The sequence below is a fragment of the Delphinus delphis genome, chromosome 12, assembly GCF_949987515.2.
Source record: "Delphinus delphis chromosome 12, mDelDel1.2, whole genome shotgun sequence".
In the NCBI taxonomy this organism is placed as follows: Eukaryota; Metazoa; Chordata; class Mammalia; order Artiodactyla; family Delphinidae; genus Delphinus; species Delphinus delphis.
In genome coordinates, this window is record NC_082694.2 from 59,214,696 (window position 1) to 59,239,634 (window position 24,939).

The 24,939-nt window shown below is 34.5% G+C and overlaps 1 protein-coding gene across 4 annotated transcripts in view; it reads left to right on the forward strand.

Moving 5' to 3' along the window:
• SOS1 (SOS Ras/Rac guanine nucleotide exchange factor 1) overlaps positions 1–24,939 on the forward strand; it is a 152,616-nt gene that overhangs the window by 63,773 nt on the left and 63,904 nt on the right. For 3 of the 4 annotated variants that reach the window (XM_060026777.1, XM_060026778.1, XM_060026779.1), the window contains exons 2-6: positions 3,203–3,328; positions 13,069–13,200; positions 15,220–15,384; positions 18,299–18,508; positions 21,019–21,162. In XM_060026777.1, coding sequence (XP_059882760.1) covers positions 3,203–3,328; positions 13,069–13,200; positions 15,220–15,384; positions 18,299–18,508; positions 21,019–21,162 — 777 coding nt within the window. The remainder of the gene's footprint in view (positions 1–3,202; positions 3,329–13,068; positions 13,201–15,219; positions 15,385–18,298; positions 18,509–21,018; positions 21,163–24,939) is intronic. The other variant, XM_060026780.1, reaches the window with a different exon arrangement.

The window sequence follows — 24,939 nt, forward strand, 5'->3', positions numbered from 1 at the left end:
ACAGGCTCAGTAGTTGTGGCTCGCCTGCTCTAGAGCATAGGCTCAGTAGTTGTGATGCATGGGCTTAGTTGCTCCGCGGCATGTGGGATCTTCCTGGACCAGGGCTCCAACCCATGTCCCCTGCATTGGCAGGGAGATTCTTAACCACTGCGCCACCAGGGAAGTCCCTAAATATTTTCATCTTAATATTTATTATCTCTAGCAGTTTAGTTTTATGTCACATTTTTAGTATATTTACAATTTTATGTAATACATGGGATCGTTTGTGTAATCAATGATCACTTTACCCATTTTGAATGATTTTACCTTTTCAGATGATAAGATTTATAGTGCTGCATTTACATTTATGACATGCTGATGTTTCTTAAAGTATGACCGCATACTTCAAGCCAAGCTTTAGGGACTTCCCTGGTGATCCAGTGGTTAAGACTCCACACTTCCACTGCAGGAGGTGTGGGCTCGATCCCTGGTTGGGGAACTAAGATCCCATATGCTGCGTGGTGCAGCCAAGAGAAAAAAAAGCGAAGTTTTATATAGAAGCCCACTATATAAATAGATACAGTTCATGGACATTCTACTCCTTATGCTGAAGGAGCTACTAGGACTCCTCCACGTTGACAGTCAGGGGTTTAGTGGAAGGAGCTTTGGCCTAAATACCAGGAGGCCCAGGTTCAGCATTACTAGTTAGCTACAGGATTGTGGGTGTGTCCTTTTTATTATCTGCTAAATAAAGGGACTGAGCGAAATGACTTCTAAAGTCTCTTTTACTTATAAAATTATGTTGTTTTATAAATCTGTAGCTGTATTTTATGTGATGCTGGAGCCTTGAATAGGAAAGTAACCCCAATTATAGCTACATTTTCCGGGACTACATCTTGGTGAAACCAGGGGCTGTCTGTACTGTTTTTCATTTGTGAGATATAGTTTCTCTTGTTCAACATTTATAATAAGTTCCTCCCCACTCCCCCCCCCCAGCCCATGTATAGTTGAGATTTTGGTAGGATAGGTGGAGATATCTAGCAAGTATTTTGATATATGGGTCTAAAAGTCAGGAGAAAAGTCAGGACTACAGGTAGATTTGGAGTCATCCATGCAGGTGATAAAAATGTGGAAGTAAATGAGATTAGTTGGCAGAGAGAACAGAAGAAGGGAGCAGACAGACAAGGAGGGACTCCACATTTGAGGGGTGAAGGAAGATATGGAACTCTGTAAGGAAAAAGAAACAAAGAAATAAGAGAAGCAGATAATAAGAAAAGAGAGTTTAAAAAAGTCGAGAGCCCTCCACCAAAAAAAAAAAAAAAAAACCCACCATGAAGTGTTAGGATTCAGTTGTCAAGGAAGATAAGTCAACCATGAAGTTAAAGGGTATCTAAGAAAACAGTTTAAGCCAATGAGGGCATGCAATTCAATGTATAAAAATAAAACTGTTCTCAAAAGTTCCAGGGTTTTTTTGGTTTCATTTTTAAAAGTTCTTTTTAATCATGCTTAGTGTTGAAGAGGAGTCTGTTTACAAACAAGTTTCGTTACCTACACAGATTAGTCAGAATGTGATGGCCTGGTGAATAGAAAGCTGAGAAACATGAATTCTGGGTTCTAGTCCATACTCCATCCATTATTTTAACTGCACAATCATTCAGTCATCTAATAGGGTGAGAGATTTGTAAGCAGATCAGTTACAATCAGGTTGGTAATAGCTATACCAAAAATGATAAAAAGTACTTGGGCAGATGATTTAAGCCTTTTGGGGCTCAGTTTCTTCACCTGTAAAATAATAGTAAATTGTTTCAAACGTCATAATTAATGTAGCACCCCTCACACAGTTCTGAATTGTCATAATGTTATTTGCCTCTAAAATACTTTTCTTTAAAAAGTATTATAAGTGCATATATATGTTTATATGCATGTCTATGTACTTTTAATATATATTTTAAAATTCATTATATGGTATACTTTATAATAAAATTTCTCCATACATTGAGGCTGTCAAACCCTCAGCTGATGAGGTGTATGTAGTAGGACAGACCATACTAAATGCTCTTGGCTAGTGAGTACTGTGTACTTTCATCCAATGAGAGCTCTGAGAGCTCTACCGTCCTTTAGAGAGTTGAGCATATTTTGAAACATGTATTGTTTGTCTCCTGAAACTGATTTTTCTGCCCTTTTCTAAAGTAGGGAACAGTTTTGACCCATAGTGAGTGACAAAGGGATGCAAGTAAAGACTATCATGCTGGTTATTAAAATGTAAATTTTACAAAAACCGGTGGCCTAAGATGCCTCCAAAGAAATGGTTGAGGAAAATGAAGGTAAAGATTATTGGGCATTTATGAATGAGTGACCATCAAGTTATCTTCCTGAAGCATAGACAGTCTCACATTGTCAAAAGTGCCCATTTTGTGTCCTTTGATGTCGGGTGACTTTGTTCAACAGACATTTATCAAGCTTGTATTATGTGCCATGTACAGCGCTAGATGCTGGGGTTACTTTGATGAATAAGATATATCCCAGTTACTTTGGTGAATAAGATATATCCCTCTTGGATTTTATCATTGGGTAGGAAAGATAGAGTTAAACAAGGGACCCATAGGAGGTCAATTTTTCCCAAGCACTGTGTTGACTAAGTGTTCTAACTACCACTGGTTCTTGGCAAAAACCATATAAACTGCATCTTTTATCCCCAGCTCAGCCTCTCCCTCCCTCTCTATATTCCCACACTCCAGGATAACCATGGTTTAAGAAAAAAAAAGGAAATTATGCAATTAAGTATCTGAATCTCTAGAAACATGTTAATAAGCATGTATGGTGCACGTGGCTGGGAAAAAGGTTAAGAATCCCAGACTTGGGTCATAACATTCAAATCTGTATTTGCAAGCCAGACCATGTTCTTGAATACAAACCCACACTTAAAAAAACAGAATTATGGGCTTCCCTGGTGGCGCAGTGGTTGAGAGTCCGCCTGCCGATGCAGGGGACATGGGTTCGTGCCCCGCTCAGGGAAGATCCCACATGCCGCAGAGCGGCTGGGCCCGTGAGCCATGGCCGCTGAGCCTGCGCGTCCGGAGCTTGTGCTCCACAACGAGAGAGGCCACAACAGTGAGAGGCCCGCATACCGCAAAAAAAAACCCAGAAAACAAAATTATTTGTTTCATTTGTCTAATTAGATGAAACAAGCCTACATTTTAATTACTTTGCTTTTTGTTTATAGGTTCAGGGGCAAGTTCATCCTACTCTTGAGTCTAGTGATGATGCTCTTCAGTATGTTGAAGAATTAATTTTGCAGTTACTAAATATGCTATGCCAAGCTCAGCCCCGAAGTGCTTCAGATGTAGAGGTATGATAAATTTTGCCTTGTGTCTAATATGTGTGTTTATTGTAATGTCAGTGAAGGGGGAAAGAGTTTGCTTTTCAGTTCCACAAAATATATATATGGTATTTTAAAATAATGACTGGATTTATTTTAACTTTGTATTGAGTATATGATAGCTTGTATATGTTTTTGCTGTCAAACTATTCCATTATTTGCTTTTAATCTAAAATGAACTTTTATTGGCCTCTAAACACTGCTTCTTGATGCTAGAATGACAAATACACCTTTAAGAGTGGAATTTGTCAAGTGTTTTTATTTGTTTGTTTTTTAAAGCCAGCTGTCATTTCAAAAACATTTCAATTAATCCTTTGATCTTCAGTTGCTAGGTGTATTTTAGATAGAAGTGAACCACTTTCCACCAATTGGAAGGGAGGGAAACATCTAAAAATCTAGGAAGGAAGTTCTGTAATCTACAAAGATGACATGGCTCCTGTCTTTTTAGGGCTTATAGATTAGTGGAGATACAGGTAAGTATATGGGCGATAACATAATGTGATGTACTATGAGAAAAGGGTATGTGGGAAACGAAAAAATGGGTAAACTAATAACACAGGCTTTGGGGCTTAAGGTGAGCTTCTCAGAACAAGGACCATCTAAATGGAGTTCTTGAGGAGTCAAGATTGAGAGGAGAAGAAAGGAGGCTTGAGTACCAACTATAGAAAACGGGAGATAGAGCTGGAAATACAAAAGGAGTTTTCTGGCAATGATGAAGGATCATTTGACTTTAAAGACCTTGAATGTATAGTATACAAATCTTTGCATTTCTGTGACATTTCTTCTGCAGTACTCGTTTGGGCACAAAAAGGATGGTTGAGTTGAATGGCATTTCACCATGGATATATAATGGCAGAACAGTAGGGCAAGAGAATTGTGGAAATTGGTAGCAGCAGTGCTTTACAACCCTTTTCAGGACACAACACACTAGAATGTAATCATGATTTTGCGGTACACAGTGACTGGGGAAGAGGTGTATCTCTGTCTACCCCAGGCCCTGCTCTGTTCCCCTGAGGGGTGAGGGATTGATATATAGTTATATTCAGTAGGAAGCTCAGCTGAAAAGAGCATCAGAGAATCAAATTGGATAAGGAAAAAAGTGAAATTTACAAACAGCTGATATTTGAGTGCTTGCTATAGTATCATACACTGGTTTAAACACTTCTATGTTTATGTTTCATTTAAAGTTTTTAATAACCCCATGAAGATATTGCTGTCTTTTCCTTTAATAAGATATAAGGTCCAGAATATAAGGTCTTGTTCACTACCAAATCCCCAGCACCTAGAATATTGTCTGGCACTAAGAAGGCACTCAGAAAGTATGTGTTGAATGAATTAATGTGGAAACTGAAGCACAGAGAGGTTAAATAAGTTGCCCATGGTTACAGCTAGTAAGTAGTGAAGCCAAGACTCTAACCCAGAAAGCCTAAGCTTTCTGGGCATAAATTCTACTGAACTATTCTGCCAGGTAGGAGAGGGGAAGGTAGATTGGCAAAACATGGAGGGAACAGTATAGGATTTCCCAATAAGATCAGAGAGCTGATAACACTAGAATACCTGAGTGATAGAAATAGAAGAATAGATTGAGATCAGAGACAGAGTTGTTAGAATTTAGGATTTCTAAAGTAACATAGTTACAAAAGCAGGATGTGGCCATGTGGTGGTAGCTGGACTAGACATGAAGGTCCCTATAATGAAGTGTTCAAGGAGTTAAGAGGTCAGAGTATTTTATGTGTCCTTAATTTAAACAATAAAGTCACACAGGATGATGGCAGGACTTTACATGAGAGTGGAAGAGTGATATTCCAGAATCAGCTTGGGGAGTGGAAAAGATGCTAAATCCACCTTCATGTGGGTTTTGGGACAAGGGCATTTCCTGCTCTAGATGTCTTTAGGGGAGATCCAGATTTCAACTGAGGCAAAGAAATATTAAGCAACACTAAGTTACAGAGGTTGTGGATGTAGAAAAGATTGTGTACTATGGAATAGTAATTCATTTTTATTTTTAAAGTAATTCAAAGTAGGTTTATATATTTTTATCCCATTTTTCCATTGAATTATAAGTAAAATACCTTTTATTCATAATTTCCTTTAGGCACTTATTAACATTGGGTTTTCAGAGTAGATCTTGAATAGAAATGGTTGCCTGACTCTCCTTGTTAACAACTCCGTTTGATCTTTTGGACCCTGATTAGGTTCTCCCACAGTGTTCATAAAATGTAGCATCCAATCCTATACCTAGTGTATTAGAATGGGGTTACAGATCGCATCATCATTCTGATGTTGGTATATTCCAGGTATTTGCTAGTTTGAAAACACTACAAACTCAAATTCAGCTCTTTCCAAATAATGTTGTGCTGTACCTATGTTTATCTAATTTTCTCCTTTTCATTAATATAAAAACTAACAATTTTCCAGTATTGAGGGAGATCTCCATGAATTCTCAAAAATTACTAATGAGTCTCTCAATCTTCCACTTGCACAGATTTAATCATTATGTAGGTACTCACGATTCTAGATAATAAGGGATATTTCATGGCTTTTTAATACTCAGAAAACGTCTGAGATATTGAAGATATTTACCCTCTGCCCTGTTGTGTTATTTATAAGCAAGTAACTTGGACATTTAAAATAGATGTAGCCATGGGATATTCCAGTGAGCTGATGTTGTGGTTGGGAATGGACTTTTTGAAAGAGAATATATGACAGTAATAGAGTTAGCAATCAGTTGTGTAATAGGCTTCGTAATTTCAAAGTACTGTTATAGATATTTCTGTGCCCTTCCAACAATCCTGTGGAGTAGTTATTGTTCTCCTTGTTTTATATATTAGACAGTTAACCCGCAGAATGGTAGAACGGATTTTTTTAAAAAGATGGATATCTAGTTCTTTTCCAATCAATAGTCAAATACCCTTCTTTGTGTACCGTTCCTGGAAGGGTATTTATTTAAGAATATGGAGATTGGAGATATTTAGATGAATATAATAGTGTCTTTAGATTCTTTTATCAGGAAATAATTTTCTTTAATTTCTTTAATGCATTTATGGAGCTTTCTTTTAAAATAATAAGGGCCATGACTTTAGCAAGCCCTTCAAATAAATTTTGAGGTAAGGGATAATTCATAAAAAAAATTAATTTGAAGGCCGTATAGAAAATGTGCTTTAAGAAATAGAGCAGTCTGATTTAGTGGAATATGTGAATTTTACTTCTGAAGAATACATTTTGATTACTTTAAAGTATAAGCATAATTCAAAGTAGGGTGGCAATTCTTGCTTAATATTCGGCCCGTAGGGGATTTGTTTCAATGAAAAACTAAAAGTGATTTTTAGTTGCCCTATAGTTTTAGGAAAATAGATACTTCAGAAGTGCTTGAAAACTAATGGGTTACATACGTATCTATAATCTTGCTTATGCTAATTTAAAAGTTTTGATAAATTGTGCTACAGGTTATTACAGACTATGAACTATCGTAGTTCAAATGAATGGGATTTTGTTTTGTTGATGTAGCTAATGTTCACTAATCCATGGCACCAATATTTGAGTATCCACTATTTGTCAGGTAGTGTTCCAGATGAATAAGGTAGTATATATAAACTCCCTGGGAATGCAGAGAAGGGGTATATGTTATTTGGTCCTGTCTTTTTAAAATTATGTTTTAAAAGATAGTGTATAAAAATTCCTCCAATCTGGTTTGCTCTCCCTCTCCTCATTTTGTATATTTAGTCGTTTTAAAAGTAGAAGTAAAACCAGTAGTATTTTTTCTGATATATCCCTGATAAAGTATATATTTATTTATTTAAAAATTTTTATTTTATTGAAGTATAATTGAGTTACAATATTGTCTTAATTTCTCCTGTACAGCAGTGATTCAATCATACATATATTGTTTTTCATATTCTTTTCCATTATGGTTTATTATAGTATATTGAATATAATAGTTCCCTGTGCTATACAGTAGGACCTTGTTGTTTATCCATAAGTATATTCTTTTTTTTTAAAATTAATTAATTAATTTATTTTTGGCTGCGTTGGGTCTTCAGTGCTGCTGGTGGGCTTTCTCTAGTTGCGGTGAGCGGGGGCTACTCTTCGTTGCGGTGTGCGGGCTTGTCATTGCAGTGGCTTCCCTTGTTGCAGAGCATGGGCTCTAGGTGTGCGGGCTCCGTTGTGGCACTCGGGCTCAGTAGTTGTGGCTCGTGGGCTTTAGAGCACAGACTCAGTAGTTGTGGCGCGTGGGCTTAGTTGCTCTGTGTCATGTGGAATCTTCCCGGGCCAGGGCTCGAACCCATGTCCCCTGCACTGGCAGGCAGATTCCTAATCACTGTGCCTCCAGGGAAGTCCCCCATAAGTATATTCTTTTAAATTTCTTAAGTCTTGTTCTTTCATAATTGTACTTGTTTTTATTTCTCTCTGGTTGACTAGACTGATTTCCATTTGTAATATCTTTTTTTCCTGTTTCCCTTTCTCGCCTGTGTGTCCTGTATTTAACCAACTTTAATTTCTTAGGACACTGATAGATTTTTCCTCTCATTTAACTCAGGCTTTCTTGGACTCTTTTTTTTTTTCATATATATATATGTGTGTGTGTGTGTGTGTATATATATATTCTCTTTCAGATTCTTTTCCCTTATAGGTTATTGCATAATACTGAGTATAGTTCCCTGTGCTATACAGTAGATCCTTGTTGGTTGGTTATCTATTTTTTTTAACATCTTTATTAGAGTATAATTGCATTACAGTGGTGTGTTAGTTTCTGCTTTATAACAAAGGGAATCAGCTATATGTATACATATATCCCCATATTTCTTCCCTCTTGCATCTTGGTTATCTGTTTTATACACAGTAGTTTGTATGTTTATCCCGGCCTATTAATTTATCCCCATTCCCACCCCCTTTCCCCTTTGGTAACCGTAAGTTTGTTTTCTGTGTCTGTGAGTCTCTTTCTGTTTTGGAAGTAAGTTTATTTATGTCTTTTTTTCTTTCTTTTAGATCCCACATATAAGCGATATCATATAATTGTAATTGTCTTTCTCACTTAGTAGGATAATCTCTGGGTCCATCCATATTGCTGCAAATGGAATAATTACATTCTTTTTTATGGCTGAGTAATATTCCATTGTATATATATATCACATCTTCTATATCCATTCATTTGTTGATGGACAATTAGGTTGATTCCATGTCTTGGCTATTGTAAATAGTGCTGCAGTGAACATTGGGATGCATGTATCTTTTTGAATTAAGGTTTTCTCTGGATGTATCCCCAGGAGAGAGATTGCAGGATCATATGGTAGCTCTATTTTTAGTTTTTTGAGGAACTTCCATACTGTTCTCCATAGTGGCTGCACCAATTTACATTCCCACCAACAGTGTAGGAAGGTTCCTTTTTTCCATACCTTCTTCAGCATTTATTATTTGTAGACTTTTTGATGATGGCCATTCTAACCGGTGTGAGGTGGTACCTCATTGTAGTTTTGATTTGCATTTCTCTAATAATTAGCGATGTTCAGCGTCTTTTCATGTGCCTTTTGCCCATCTGTATGTCTTCTTTGGAATAATGTCTATTTAGGTCTTCTGCCCTTTTTTTGATTGGGTTGTTTGTTTTTTTTGATATTGAGCTGTATGAGCTGTTTGTATATTTTGTAAATTAATCCCTTGTGAGTCTCATCATTTGCAAATGTTTTCTCTCCCATTCTATACGTTGTCTTTTCATTTTGTTTATGGTTTCCTTTGCTGTACAAAAGCTTTTTAAGTTTTATTAGGTCCCATTTGTTTATTTTTGTTTTTATTTCCATTTCTCTAGGAGGGGGATCCAAAGAGATATTGCTGCGATTTATGTCAGAGAGTGTCTTGTCTATGTTTTCCTCTAGGAGTTTTATAGTATCCGATCTTAAATTTAGGTCTTTAATCCATTTTGAGTTTATTTTTGTGTATGGTATTAGAAAACGTTCTAGTTTTATTCTTTTACATGTAGCTGTCCAGTTTTCCCAGCACCACTTATTGAAGAGACTGTTATTTCTCCGTTGTATATTTCTGCCTCCTTTGTCATAGATTAATTGACTATAGGTAAGTGGGTTTATTTCTGGGCTGTCTTGTTCCATTGATCTATATTTCTGTTTTTGTGCGTGTACCATACTGTTGTGATGACTGTAGCTTTGTAGTATAGTCTGAAGTCAGGGAGCCTGATTCCTCCAGATTTGTTTTTCTTAAGATTGCTTTGGCTATTCAGGGTCTTTTGTGTTTCCATACAAATTTTAAAAAATCTTGTTATAGTGCTTTGAAAAATGCCATTGGTAATTTGATAGGGATTGCATTGAATGCTGTAGATTGCCTTGGGTAGTATGGTCATTTTGACAATATTGATTCATCCAGTCCAAGAACACAGTATATCTTTCCATCTGTTTGTGTCTTCTTTGATTTCTTTCATCAGTGTCTTATAATTTTTGAAGTACAGGTCTTTTGCCTCCTTAGGTAGGTTTATTCCTAGGTATTTTACTCTTTTTGATGTGATGGTAAATGGAACTGTTTCCTTAATTTCTCTTTCTGATCTTTCATTGTTGGTGTATAGAAATGCAACAGATTTCTGCATATTAATTTTGCATCCTGCAACTTCCCTGAATTCATTGGTGAGCTCTAGTTGTTTTCTGCTAGTGTCTTTAGGATTTTCTATGTAGAGCGTGATGTCATCTGCAAACAGTGACAGTTTTAGTTCTTTTATTCCAATTTGGATCCCTTTTATTTCTCTTTCCTTTTATCTTAGACTTTTTTCCCCGTGAGCTGAATTCTTAAATTTTAAAAGTTTGCATTTCCTTTCCCATTCATTTTTTCTTTAACTTTCTTTTCCTTCACATCCTAAAGAATCTTTGTAATTTCTAATAAGTTTGCCATTCACATTTTGATTTCCCAAGTGATTTCACAGTATTTTCTACCTTTCTAGACAGAAAAAAAAAATTCTTCTACACATTCTAAGCCTTTATTACTATTAATAGCACTTCAAAAGTACCTCCAGGTCTGAATATTTACACTGAAGTGTATAGGGAATTTTTATAGATCCTAGAATGTTTCTATTGGAATTGATCATCAAGATTATCTATTTAGACACCTTCATTATGTAAAGGAAAAAACAAGGTTCTGCTAATAAGAGACAGAGCTGAATTGCAAACCTAGCTCTCTATCTTTTATTTTTCCCAAAGCCACTAAATATCAATCAAGGTGGAATTTCTCAATTTAAAACAAAACTATTAATCTTGAAAGTGGCATCTTGAAAGAGTAATAGACTTTATTTAATTCATGAATCTTTCATTGATCATTTCTCCTTGGGCTTCTTTACCTTAAATTATATAAGATAATTATAAAAATAAATTTTATCTTGCTCTAAAATTGTAATTAAATTTGCCACTACAAGATACAAAGTATTTCTTTCAGTCTGGCCTTTCCACATTCAAGGCATCTATTTTGACCCTATTAATCTTTCCCATGACCTTTGGTATTACCTCATAAATATACAGTCCAGTAATACACAAGTAAGTTTAAAATGTTTTCTTCATCATTATTATTTTCCCTTTCTTGCCTTCTCTTTTAGCATTCCTGACTTTCCTTCCCCTTCTTTCTCAAAACAATAGATAAACTCAGAATTAGGTTGATAAAATTGAGATGGGCAAGGATTGCTGTTCTGTTTTCTTTCTCTTCTACCTCAACCCCTGCCTACAGTTTGCCTTGTAATTCTACTGATGATTTTTCTTCAAAGATGTATGTTAAATGTATTTAGAATTATTAGATTGAGTTCACCTTCTGTTCTGTTCTCCTGCTTTCTATCACCACTACACAGCAGTGCTTTTTAGATTCTAGGTCATCACCCCTTATGCCCAACTAACATTTTTATAAATGAATAGGAAAAATCAGTACATTGCCTATAGTAAAAGAAGGTTTTGTTTTATGAAACTTTGTTCCAGTGTACTATGTATGTGATATACAAGAATGTAATGTAAAATGTATTAAGATTTCTTACTATGCATTGAGGTCCCCCCCACCAAAAAAATGTTAGCCATAGGGCTATACTATTATAAGGTCTGTAATCATTTATTCAGTTAACCATGGGTTAAACCCATCAGTATGAAATTTTTAATTGGGAATCATGGTAAAGTTAGTCCTAAATCTCTTGTCATTTTTGGATTATCAAGTCTATAGTATTGATTTGGAAAAAAGGAAAAGAATTCTTGTTTTGGACATTCTTTTCCACCCTTTTCCTTCTTCCTTTGTTAGTCCTTTTTCACCTGCCGAACTCCCCCAGTATTTTGGACCTTTGTATTGCCTTTATTATATGAGGGTGTAGCATCCTAGCAAATAGCTTTTCAACTAGACATTTGAAAATGTCTGTAAACTCCATTTTTAACTACAATAATTTCTGTGATTAGATTTAAAATGATCACTTCTTTTTTTTTTTTTTTTTGCGGTACACGGGCCTGTCACTGCTGTGGCCTCTCCCGTTGCGGAGCACAGGCTCCGGACGCGCAGGCCCAGCAGCCATGGCCCACGGGCCCAGCCGCTTTGCGGCATGTGGGATCCTCCTGGACCGGGGCAGGAACCCGTGTCCCCTGCATCAGCAGATGGACTCCCAACCACTGCGCCACCAGGGAAGCCCTAAAATGATCACTTCTTATATTTAGAAGCTGACTTATCCTTGAACATAGATGAAGAGAAAATTTCTTAAATTTGAATGGGTTAAACTATTTTCAGTTTATAAATTTGTTATTAACATGTCCTGGAATCAATGTTTCCTTTCCCTCCACAGAATATCACATAGCAATCTTTTTCATTTTCCATCTTAGTAGCAATTGACAAAACTTTTAATTTACACTTACAATCAGGAGTGATGTTAAACAGTTTTTATATATTACTAACTAAATACGGAGCAATTTAAAATACATGTTAAAATTGTGTAATAGCGACCTCTACTGGTTTTAATTATGGTATACTGAAAGTGGATTTTAAAAACTTCAGAGCATGAAAGTAGTACCTTTTGTTTGAAGTGAATTATATTAGTTTATTAAAGTCGGGAAATTCAGCTTTTACATGAGCTCTTTCACTTTCAATGGAAATTCTAACCGGATAACTGCTGGATTAAAATGAAATATCTTGATAAAAATTAATAACCTGTGGAAGATTCAAACTCTAATGATAAGCTACAGTGTATTAAAGTTGCTGTTACTAATGTAAACCCTTGATTTCCATGATTTATAAATAGTTTTGAAGTCAAGTACCTTTGCATGATGGATAAAGGAAAAAATTCTTAGAAGTTTCAAGTAGAAAATGCTATTTTAGTTTGTAATTGGTGTTGAAATAAAGGACAAATGAGAACTGGATTTAGATATTTTCTTTTTAAGCTTAGGTCTTGTTCCTTGAAATTTTATATAAGTAATGTTTTAAATAGCATCTACTCATTCTTGTCATTAGCTTTACCACAGTGAAGTTGAAATTCAGAATGTGATTTTTCCCCTAGTTAATAGAAGGAACATTTAGTCTCTTAATTGTGTAATTAAGAAACTAGTACATTGGCAGTTATGGTTTTCTCTTAGCTTAGGTATGTTTGTAGTATAAATTATACTACATGTGAAAGCCTGCTTTTGGTATTCTTTGATTTTAAAAGTAAATTGTAAGTGAATAGCACTATTTAATATATTTGTTGCTTAGTTGTTATTTTCCTATTTTCCAAGGAACGTGTTCAAAAAAGTTTCCCTCATCCAATTGATAAGTGGGCAATAGCTGATGCCCAGTCGGCTATTGAAAAGAGGAAGCGAAGAAACCCTTTATCTCTCCCAGTAGAAAAAATTCATCCTTTGTTAAAGGTAAAACTGAAATACTGCCTTCTTGCCTTTTAAAAGCAAAATAAAACCCATGATTTTCAAACACAAAGAGTGTTACGGATAATAGAGTCAACTGAAGAGTGACATTCTCTCGTTTTAATTTTTCCAGGAATTTATGTCATGGGGAGGGATGATATAATAGGAAACTATAAGTTGGACAACATGACTTAAAGTAATTTCATACCAACAGTAATAATCAAGCAAATTGAAAGCACTAAGAAAAGTTATAATTGTGGATTTTGTTCATCTCAGATGTTAATAGAACCTCAAAGAGAACTTGTAAAACTCCTTTTTTTGTTGGCTAGACCTAAGTGTCCCTATAAATCCTTCACATAGTTAGACGTGTAGGGACCTCTGTGAGACTGCCATAGGGCTATGTGTAATCTCTGAACAAAAATTCCATAAAGATCACCTATACTATTTAGTCCTATTTGTCATTTATATTAGTCAGTCAGTTGAATCTCTCCAGAACTAATAGAAAAAATAACTGCTGGGAACTCTAATAATGTGATTTCTTTTTTATTTAATACAATGAACAAACTATTGATTAACTCTCACATCAAAAATATAGGTATGATAATAATTAAAACCTTAATAATACTTCTCTGATATCAATAATTCTATGTGTACTATAATACAAGTAAAATGCTAATGCTTGCATACATTATCTGTAGGTTTTATTATTCAACAGAGTTAATTATTATCATCCCCACTTTGTAGATGAGATAACTGAGGCAGAAGGTGATTAAGCAACTTTTAGTTCACAGGACTCTAAGTGAATAGCATTAGGAAATCCACGTCAGTTTGATCTTGTACAAGATTTAAGACTGAACACTTGGGTGATTAAGACTATCAAAAGGTTACGTTTTGTCCTTTGTTGTTTGAATAGAAATATCTACCTATATCTTACTAACTGGTCTGAGGAAGTAAGTTCAAGTTATAGAAAATTACTAAGCTGTTAGTCATTGCACTTCTTTATAATTCTCTTTTCATGATTTTTATAGCCATACTTTGAATTATATTCTAAGAGAATTAACAAATTGAGGTATGTGCATGCTGTATTAATGATTCTAAATGTTGCATTTTAGGGTCTAATTGTGGGTATCATTTCAATTTATTAATATATCCATATCACTATAAACAGTTAATAGTTTTTACATATTCTTAAAGGTAAATGCAACCTGTTCCCAACTTATAAGTAAACTTTTTTTTTAAAGTATAGTTGATCTACAATGTTATATTAGTTTTAGGTGAACAACATAGTGATTCAATATTTTTAGAGATTATACTCCATTTAAAGTTGTTATAAAATATATAAGTAAACTTATTATTTTGAAGGTTTTTTTCTTAATTGGATTGTTTACAAAATAGAATTTATTTTCCTATAGGAATTGGTCAGCCCCACAAAAGCCCATACTCTCTTTGAAGTCTAAAAATAGGACTATTTAATGTGCCCTTAATAACCACTGTTGTTCAGCAAGACATAGCATGAATTTTTTTCCATAGAAACAGCCCAGATACCAGGAATGAATGTACCACTAGGGTTTTTAGGAAGCCCAGGTTCCTTTGGAAAGAAGGATAGAGGTATAAGGATGGTAGATATTCCCAGATACCAATAATATATTAACTCTTGTTCTGCATAAAGGAAAAAACCCTCATTTGTCATTCTTAATTCCAGGTATTCTGAATTAGGTAACAATGAGCATTTTTCCCCTCCCCCAAACTTGGGCTTCCATTCCTAGTTTAGGGATTATCTATTTACTTACCTGTACTTCTTAAGTATTTTACATGATCATAGGTAATTTTGCCTTACCTTTTCTTAGTTTACATTTTCAAATAGCAATATGTATATTATTCATAGATGAACTACTTAAAATTAAATGCTGTTGATAATCACACGCCTCAGTAAAAGTTAAGCTAAACTGTATACACTTTTTAAAAACTCAGTGTGTCAAATTTGTAGTAAATAATTTTAAACATGCTTTTCTTTTAATTTTTCAGGAGGTCCTAGGTTATAAAATTGACCACCAGGTTTCTGTTTACATAGTAGCAGTATTAGAATACATTTCTGCAGACATTTTAAAGCTGGTGGGGAATTATGTGCGAAATATACGGCATTATGAAATTACAAAACAAGATATTAAAGTGGCAATGTGTGCTGATAAGGTAGGATACAGATCTATATGTTTTGTTCTTAAATTTTTATTCATGACTTACTGGGTGCTAACATACTACTTAGACTGAATAAAATTGTATATTGTTTGTTAGGACATACTTTTAGTACTCTAATGGCAAGAACTCCAGATATCACTTTATGTAAATAAAGTATTATATATATAGTATTTAAATGTGTTTAAGTATGTCATGTAGCTTTTCTTTTATGTGTTGCTGCATGTAGGGTTAATAACAGTAATAATCTCTTATTAGCGAATTTCTTAAATTTTTATTTGCATTGGAAGACTTAGAAGATTATGGATTTACTTGAAAAGAATATTCAAAAATGTAAAAATACTGGGTTGGCCAAAAGGTTCATTCGTAAGATGGCTCTCTAGTAGCGCTTAGTTGTCTTTAACTTCATTTGAAACAGTTTTGTTAGATTGTATTGTGACAGCTGTCATTTCAGTATGCATTTAAAAAAGACTTATCAAAATTGGTGAATTTTTGTGTAGCCATTTTAATATTGAAGATGTAAGAAAAACAACATTTTCGGCATATTATGCTGTATTATTTCAAGAAAGGTAAAAATGCAACTGAAACACAAAAAAAGATTTGTGCAGTGTATGGAGAAGGTGCTGTGACTGATCAAACGTGTCAAAAGTGGTTTGGGATATTTCGAGCTAGAGATTTCTCTCTGGATGATGCTCAACAGTCAGGTAGACCATTTGAAGTTGATAGCGAGCATATGGAGACATTAAATGAGAACAGTCAACGTTATACCACGTGGGAGATAGCTGACATACTCAAAATATCCAAATCAAGCATTGAAAATCATTTGCACCAGCTTGGTTATGTTAATCGCTTTGATGTTTGGGTTCCACATAAGTTAAGTGAAAAAAATCCTTGACCATATTTCCGCCTGCAATTCTCTGCTGAAATGTAATTAAAACATACCATTTTTTAAACAAATTGTGATGGGCAATGAAAAGTGGATACTGTACAACAGTGTGGAACGGAAGAGATCATGGAGCAAGTGGGGCAAGATCCCACCAACCACACCAAAGGCTGGTCTTCATCCAAAGAAGGTGATGTTGTGTATATGGTGGGATTGGAAGGGAGTCCTCTATTATGAGCTCTTCTGGAATACCAAATGATTAATTCCAGTAAGTACTGCTCCCAACTAGACCAACTGAAAGCAGCACTCGACAATAAAGCATCCAGAATTAGTCAACAGAAAATGCATCATCTTCCATCAGAATACCGCAAGACCACATGTTTCTTTGATGACCAGGCAAAAACTGTTACAGCTTGGCTGGGAAGTTCTGATTCATCTGCCGTATTCACCAGACATTGCACCTTCGAATTTCCATTTATTTCAGTCTTTACAAAATTCTCTTAATGGAAAAAATTTCAATTCCCTGGATGACTGTAAAAGACACCTGGAACAGTTCTCTGCTCAAAAAGCTAAAAAGTTTTGGGAAGGTGGAATTATGAAGTTGCCTGAAAAATGGCAGAAGGTAGTGGAACAAAATGGGTGAATACATTGTTCAATAAATTTCTTGGTGAAAATGTATCTTTTATTTTTACTTAAAAACGAAGGAACTTTTTGGCCAACCCAATACTAAATTCTTGAGAGTTTAATTTCTTTGCCTAGCTTTCTTTATGTTTTTTTTCCCTAGCTTTCTTTAGATACTACTTGTATGGTTTTACTATGATTATGTTAAGAGCAAACATTTATTGAAAGTTAAGCATATATGCGACTTATCTCATTTGGTCCTTATGATATCCCTCTAAGGTAGATGCTCTTATCTACATTTTATAAAAGGGAAACTGAAGTTCAGAGAGATAAAGAAACTGGTCTAGAATTTTCTGAGAAGTTTCAAAGCCTAGCCGTGCACTCCAGATCTGAGTCTAAGTCATTGCGCTGTACTGTCTCAGTAATTTTATTTTATAAAAATGAGTTTTCAGAAAAGAAAATATTTTCTGATGAAGCATTTCACTCCCTTTTTTCCAACTATTATTGATTCGGAATATTCTTTCTGATTGCCGAATCCACTTAAATATATTTTAGTATATTTGTTCTTTCAGAATGTAAAAATCACCTCATCTGAAGGATTTCAGATGCTTTTATTTTTTAATGAATGAGTATTTGATTTTAAAATAGTTATTTTTCAATGAATATAAAATATTTGATACTTTTAAGTGAATTGATAAAATATTTCTGAGTATGTAGTACGTGCTCACACAGAGAAGAGATGCAAGAGAAATATAGAACGAGACTGTAAATTTGATGAAAGGGTACTTACATTTGTGAAACAAGCAGAAAGTAATACAAGATAAAATATTTTATTACGTTATAGGGATAATGATGTTGAAGTTCACAGGAGGGAAAAGATAAGGTTTAACAAGAGTAGTAATAGTAGACTTCTTGGATAATGATGTTGAAGTTCACAGGAGGGAAAAGATAAGGTTTAGCAAGAGTAGTAATAGTAGACTTCTTGGAAAAAAACAGGACTTATTTTGATCAATCACCAACAAACGTAGGAATTATTTAAATATGAATTATGTGAGGCCCTGGAATGAAGTGGTGATGTCAAGGTTATGAAACAGAGGAAACTAAGAGAGAAATCCAAGACAAGATTTGGAAACAAATTAGAAGTAATACACGGTTAACAAGAGAGACAGACAGACAGATACTTGTATTGACAGAGAACTTGGAAGAGGCAGTTTGTGATACCTGATGTAGAATTTTTGTCTTAGAGAAGCTGTGGAGGGGGAAATGACATTATATCCGAGAAGAGGTAATTGTGTGTCTGCTTATTATCATTTAAGAACTGTATTCAAATAATAGCTTAGGGTGCTTCACTTCAAGTTGAACTACAGATTCATATTTTATTATACTTTTTTCTATCTCTGACTGTAGGTATTGATGGATATGTTTCATCAAGATGTAGAAGATATAAATATATTATCTTTAACTGATGAAGAGCCTTCCACCTCAGGAGAGCAAACTTATTATGATTTGGTAAAAGCATTTATGGCAGAAATTCGACAATACATAAGGGAACTTAATTTAATTATAAAAGTTTTTAGAGAGCCCTTTGTCTCCAATTCAAAATTGTTTTCAGCTAACGTAAGTATCATTGAATAAATGTATATCATTGCATGTGTTGTTAATTTTACATGACCACTCAAATCTGAATTTGTATAGTTCATGATTGCTAATTGGTCCACTTTTTAAAAGTAGTGGGATTTAATTCATCATGACTGTGATCAAAAATAAAGTTGCTACAACAGTTTTGATAAATTAAACATCAGAAATTAAAAGACAAAATCTAAACTAGACTGATTGTGTAAGTACAAATGAATTCACAGACTCTTCCATGTACTCCAAAGAATAAAACGTCTTGTTTAGGTGGAAGGTTTCTATGTTTAATTTGACTCATTTGTATCATTGAACCAACACTTCATCAGGGCTGCCTATATTTTTGATGCCATACTTGGCAATGGGGATTCAAAGATGAATAAAAAACCGTTCTTCTGTCAAGTTTAGTCCAGTCAAGACAGAAATGTAAACTTTAAATTAAGTTGCAATACAATGTGGTAATTACCATAAACAGAAGTATGACAACAGTATTTTGGGGAGCACAAAGGAAGGTGCCAATAACTGAAAATTAGAGAAGGGACTGCTGATCTTATAGTAGTAATTAGACCAACCTTATTGGGTCCTGGAGAAATGCTAAATGGGAACAGTTGAGATTGTCTAAGGGAGTTGCATTCTAGTAATTTCTAGAAGTGTAGCTACATAGTCACAGGTGACTGATGGAGAAGTGGTGCTCACAACAGAGGCTGAGACTGGTATTCACTCACTGTTATGGCAATGAGCAGACATTAAAAAATAAAGGAGTGGATTTTGAGTCGCACAAATCTGTAAATATAGTAAAAAAACATTGAATTGTTCACTTTAGGATGAATTGCATGGTATGTAAATTATATTTTAATAAAGTTGTTTAAAAACAAAGTGGTAAAGAATAGGCAAAGATTTCTTAGGACACAAAAATCAAGAACCATAAAATTAAAAATTAATGAATTAGACTTCATTAAAATGAAAAAAACTTTTGCTCTTTGAAAAGCATTGTCAGAAAAATTAAAATGTAAGCCACAGATTGTAGGAACCTGTTTGAATTACATATATCTAACAAAGGGTTTGTATTCAGAATATATAAAGAATTTTTGCAATTCTCAATAATAAGAAAAACAGCCTGATATTTTAGGTGGGCAAAAAATTTGAACACTTTATAAAAGAAGGTATGCCAGTGACCAAAAAGCACATCAAAAGATGCTCAACATTAATAGTCACAAGGAAAATGCAAATTAAGACCATAATGAGACACTACTACACACTCATTAGAAAAGCTAAAATTAAAAAGACTGACAATACTGAATGTTGAAAAGCATGTGGAGCAACTGCTTTTGGGAATGTAAAATTCCCACATTGCTTCTGAGAATGTAATCTGGTATAAATATTTAGGAAAAGAATTTGGTAATTTCATATAATATTAACCATAAGGTAGCCATACAACCTAGCAATTCCACTACAAAATCACAGTTGGGTAAAACATCCCTTCAAAGTTCAAAATAGACCAGTGGATTTTAATGTGCAAAATTTATATAGTTTCAGATTCTACGTTGCAACTAACCTTTAAGAAGCTACCATTTATTGACTTGTATAATACCATAAAAAGATATTCACTCCATATATATGAGATTTCCAGAATAGGCAAATCCATAGAGATAGAAAGTGGATTAGTAGTTGCCAGAGACTGGGGATGGGTGTGTCGGGGAAGAATGGAGAGGGCTACTACTGGATACAGCCTTTCTTTTTGAGGTGATGAAGATGTTCTAGAATTTGATGGTAGTGACGATTGAACAGGCTGTGAATATGTGAAAGTACACTTTAAAAGGGTGGATTTTATGGTACGTGACATATCTCAGTGAAGAAACTATGCAGAAAAAGAAAAGGGTATCCACAGTTATTTGAATAGACTCCTCCATTTTCCAACTACATGTCTTTGTAAAGCTAGATTTTCTTCATATGCTTTAACCAAAGCAACATATCACAACAGATTGAATGCAGAAATATACATGAAAAGCCAGCTATCTTCTATTAAACTAGGTGTTAGAGATTTGCAAAAATGTAAAACAGTGCCATTCTCCTCACTAAGATTTTTAGTTGTTCTAGAAAAATATAGTTACTTTTCATAAAAGAACTCTTTATTGTTATTTTTAAATGAATTAAATGTTTTATAATTTTCTTGGTTTTAATTTCTAATATAGTAAATGTTGATAGTAAATAATTTCTAATATAGTAAGCAAAAGCTCTTTGGAGTTTTCAGTAATTTTTAAGAGTGTGAAGGAGTCCTGAGAACCAAAAGTTTGAGAACCAGTGACCTAGAGAAATGTTTTTTGCAAACTGTACTTCATTGCCAAAGGAATTCTTTGTCTTTTACTTATATTTGTAAGTTGTTAAAATTTCTCACTGTATCTGCCATGTTAAATTTCATGATTATAAAATGACTTACTGGCTCAAAATTTGTTTTATTATACCACCTAACTGAATTCATGTGTTTTTCATCCCAACAGGATGTAGAAAATATATTTAGCCGTATAGTGGATATACATGAACTTAGTGTAAAGTTACTGGGCCATATAGAAGATACTGTAGAAATGACAGATGAAGGCAGTCCCCATCCATTAGTAGGAAGTTGCTTTGAAGACTTAGCAGAGGTAAGTAATTATACACCAAAAAAGTCTGCATCTAGAAGGCCCGACATTTGAATTAAAATTGGAATCTGAATTCTTGTTTCCAGCTAACATATACATTAACTGCTGACTACTCAACTATATTGCCTCTTCCTCAAAGGGTCATTGTCAGCATTTGTTTCCATTATCTCACGAAACTTAGAAAAAGTAGTTTCTCATCATTATAAAAAACAGATCCCACAGCTGACACTTAATTGGCTATCTTATCAATGAAGAGGCCACAGAACTTGGACCTGAGGTCAAACTACTTGTGTTCCAGTCTAAAATCTGCTACTTAGTAGTTGTATGTGTCCGTGGGCAATTTACTTCACACCTCTAAACCTCTCTAGCTATATTTGTAAAAGAAAGATAGTAATAGGACTCAGGATTTTTTGAAAGTTAAATAACTTTCCTGAAATATTTAGCTAACCAGCTTCATACAGCTACTTAATATATGGTAACTGTGCATAATTATTTAGAATAGGAGGGATAAAGTGAATAGGGAAATCAAGTCCAGGACCTAGATGATTCAGATATCATAGGGGGAGAAAAATGATAACCTTCTCCTTGATATGTCAAGTGCTAAAATACTGAGTTAGCCCTTACAAGTTAGCATTGATAGTCATTCTGAAATTTCTAGCTCTTTGTTCTCATTTCGAAATCAACTATATCTTTTTTTTTTTTTGCGGTACGCGGGCCTCTCACTGTTGTGGCCTCTTCCGTTGCGGAGCACAGGCTCCGGACGCGCAGGCTTAGTGGCCATGGCTCACAGGCCCAGCCGCTCTGCGGCATGTGGGATCTTCCCGGACCGGGACACGAACCCGCGTACCCTGCATCGGCAGGCGGACTCTCAACCACTGCGCCACCAGGGGAGCCCTGAATATTTTTTTTATAAATTTGTTTATCTTATTTATTTTTGGCTGCTTCGGGTCTTCATTGCTGTGCACAGGCTTTCCTCTAGTTGCGGAGAGCGGGAGCTACTCTTCATTGCGGTGCACAGGCTTCTCATTGTGGTGGCTTCTCTTGTTGCAGAGCCAGGCTCTAGGTGCGTGGGCTTCAGTAGTTGTGGCACACGGGCTCAGTAGTTGTGGCTTGCAGGCTCTAGAGCACAGGCTCAGTAGTTGTGGTGCACAGGCTTAGTTGTTCTGCGGCATGTAGGATATTCCCGGACCAGGGCTTGAACCCGTGTCTCCTGCATTGGCAGGCAGATTCTTAACTGCTGTGCTCCCAGGGAGGCCCAAGCTACTGAATATTTTAAAAACCAAACTGTTTTTTTTTTAATTTAAAAGGGAAGGTAAACTAAACTTCTCAGCACATAAAATGGGCTTGTATTCAGAAGATAAGAAAAACTAAACAACTGTAAACTCTCTTTGAAATTTAGAAAAATTTATAGATAATAACAAACTTTATTTGATTTTAAAACATTTAGGAAAATCACCAAAAGAATAGAAATACTACCTATATCTTACAATGTACAAGAACTGTAGGAACACTTTTTAATCTTTTCCACTGATAATAGGAAAGAATAATGAAGTAAAGAAAAAGTAAAGTAACCTCATTTAAAATGGCATAGTACAGTTGGCCTTCTGTATCACCAGATGTGGAACCCACAGATACAGAGGGCTGACTGTAATATGATACAAATAAATCCAACTACATTATACTACTATGTTAGTAACTCAGTATATGTAAACTGATGAAACTCGCCTATTTAAAGAAAGTACTTATTTTTTATTTTTAAAAGTCCATTTCTTGCAGCTTGTAGAGACACACCCAAAACAGAACCACAGAAATATTTAAAATAAAGGGATTGGGCTTCCCTGGTGGCGCAGTGGTTGAGAGTCCGCCTGCCAATGCAGAGGATACGGGTTCGTGCCCTGGTCCAGGAAGATCCCACATCCCATGGAGCGGCTATGCCCATGAGCCATGGCCACTGAGCCTGCGCGTCTGGAGCCTGTGCTCTGCAATGGGAGAGGCCACAACGGTGAGAGGCCCGCATACTGCAAAAAATAAAATAAAATAAAGTAAAGGGATTGAAAAGTCAACATATGAAAACAAATAAAGGGAAGCTAGTATATAAATATCAATTGATATAATTAGGAAAAGTAAGCTTGGTGGGGAGGACATTAGAGAGGAACACTACCTAAATAGGAAAAGGGACAACGTCATGAAGATACAACAATCATGAATGTATGTGTACGTGATTATAAAGCCTCAAAATATAAGAAATAGAAACTGACAATTACGAGAAATGGAAAAAAATTTACTATCATGATAGGAAATTGTAGCACATCTCTATCACAAACAGAAAAAAGATTAAGGCTATAGAAGTTAAAATAAGAAAATGAACAGGTTTGATTATGTATATATGGATGATTCTAGATTCATTTCAAGATACCAGTTATATTTACAAAAAGTGGTTACAGTATTAGATAAAAAAGGAAGTCTCAAATATTACATAATAGCATATAAACCATCTTTTCTGACTATGAAATTAAATTAGAAATCACAATAAAAAGTTATTAAAATACTAGGAAGTCTTAAAAATGAATTTCTAAATATCTCATGGATTAAAGAGGCAGTGACAATGAAAATTACAAAATACTTGAAATTGAGCAAAAGTGAAAGTACTATATACAAAACCCTGTAAGATGCAACTAAAGCAATGCATAAAGAAAAACTTACAGTTTTAGACATATATTTTAAAAAGTAGATATAACTAAAAATAAATGAGTAAAGGTTTCAATCCAAGAAACAGGAAAGATAATGTAAATTTGAGAGTTGATAATAATAGAAACAACATAAAGGAAGTAATAGAAGAACAGAATTAATGAACTAGAAAGCACACAACAGATAGACCAAAACCTCTAATAATGTTGATCAAGGGAGAAAAAAGGAAAAGCATAAATATTAAGAAGAAAAAGTTATAACTAACTACAGATTGCAACTTTTAAAATCATTCAGGAATGCTGAGATCCATTTGAAAATTTTTGAGAACTGGGATGGAGTGGTTAACTTTTTAAAAAATATAAAATAGGAAAATTGACTTAAGAAATAGATATCCTAAAATAAAAATAGATATCCTAATTAACTTAAAAACCATTAAAAATTGAATAATCAAATCTATGTGTCAACAAATGACATGAGGCATACACTAAGTATTAGGAGTTTTACCAGTCTTCAAGAAACAGTTAACCTTACTCTTTTGAAAGTTGTCCACTGCTCCATTCAGTTTAGAAATAGTACCATAAGGTATTCAGAAGTAAACCCAATAAACATATGCAAGATTTTTGTTAAGAAAACCACAAAATAGGTTCATAAGGAAGATAAAAAATAGGGACACAAAGGGCAACTCAATTTTTTAGGATTATATATCAATACATATATTATCAAAACTGGATAAGAGTAATACAAGAAAGAAATATGAACCACTCTCACATACTGACACAACTGGCAAAGAAAAATAATCAGTTTATAATTAAATAAAAACTGTGGCCAGTATGATATATCTTAGGAAGTTTACTCTTAAGTGGTTTGAAATTTTTTAAAAGTTAATGTAATATTTCACATTAACATTAAAATCCCAACAAATAAGAAAAAGCATAGAAAAACATTCATTCAGGAATTTCTTTAAAATGTTGAGCAAAGTAGGAATAGAAGGGACCTTTCTTAATCTAATAAAGGATATCTATCAAAAACCTATAAAAGATATATTTAATGACTAAGCTGTAGGAGAATGCCACTCACTACTTCTTTTCAGCA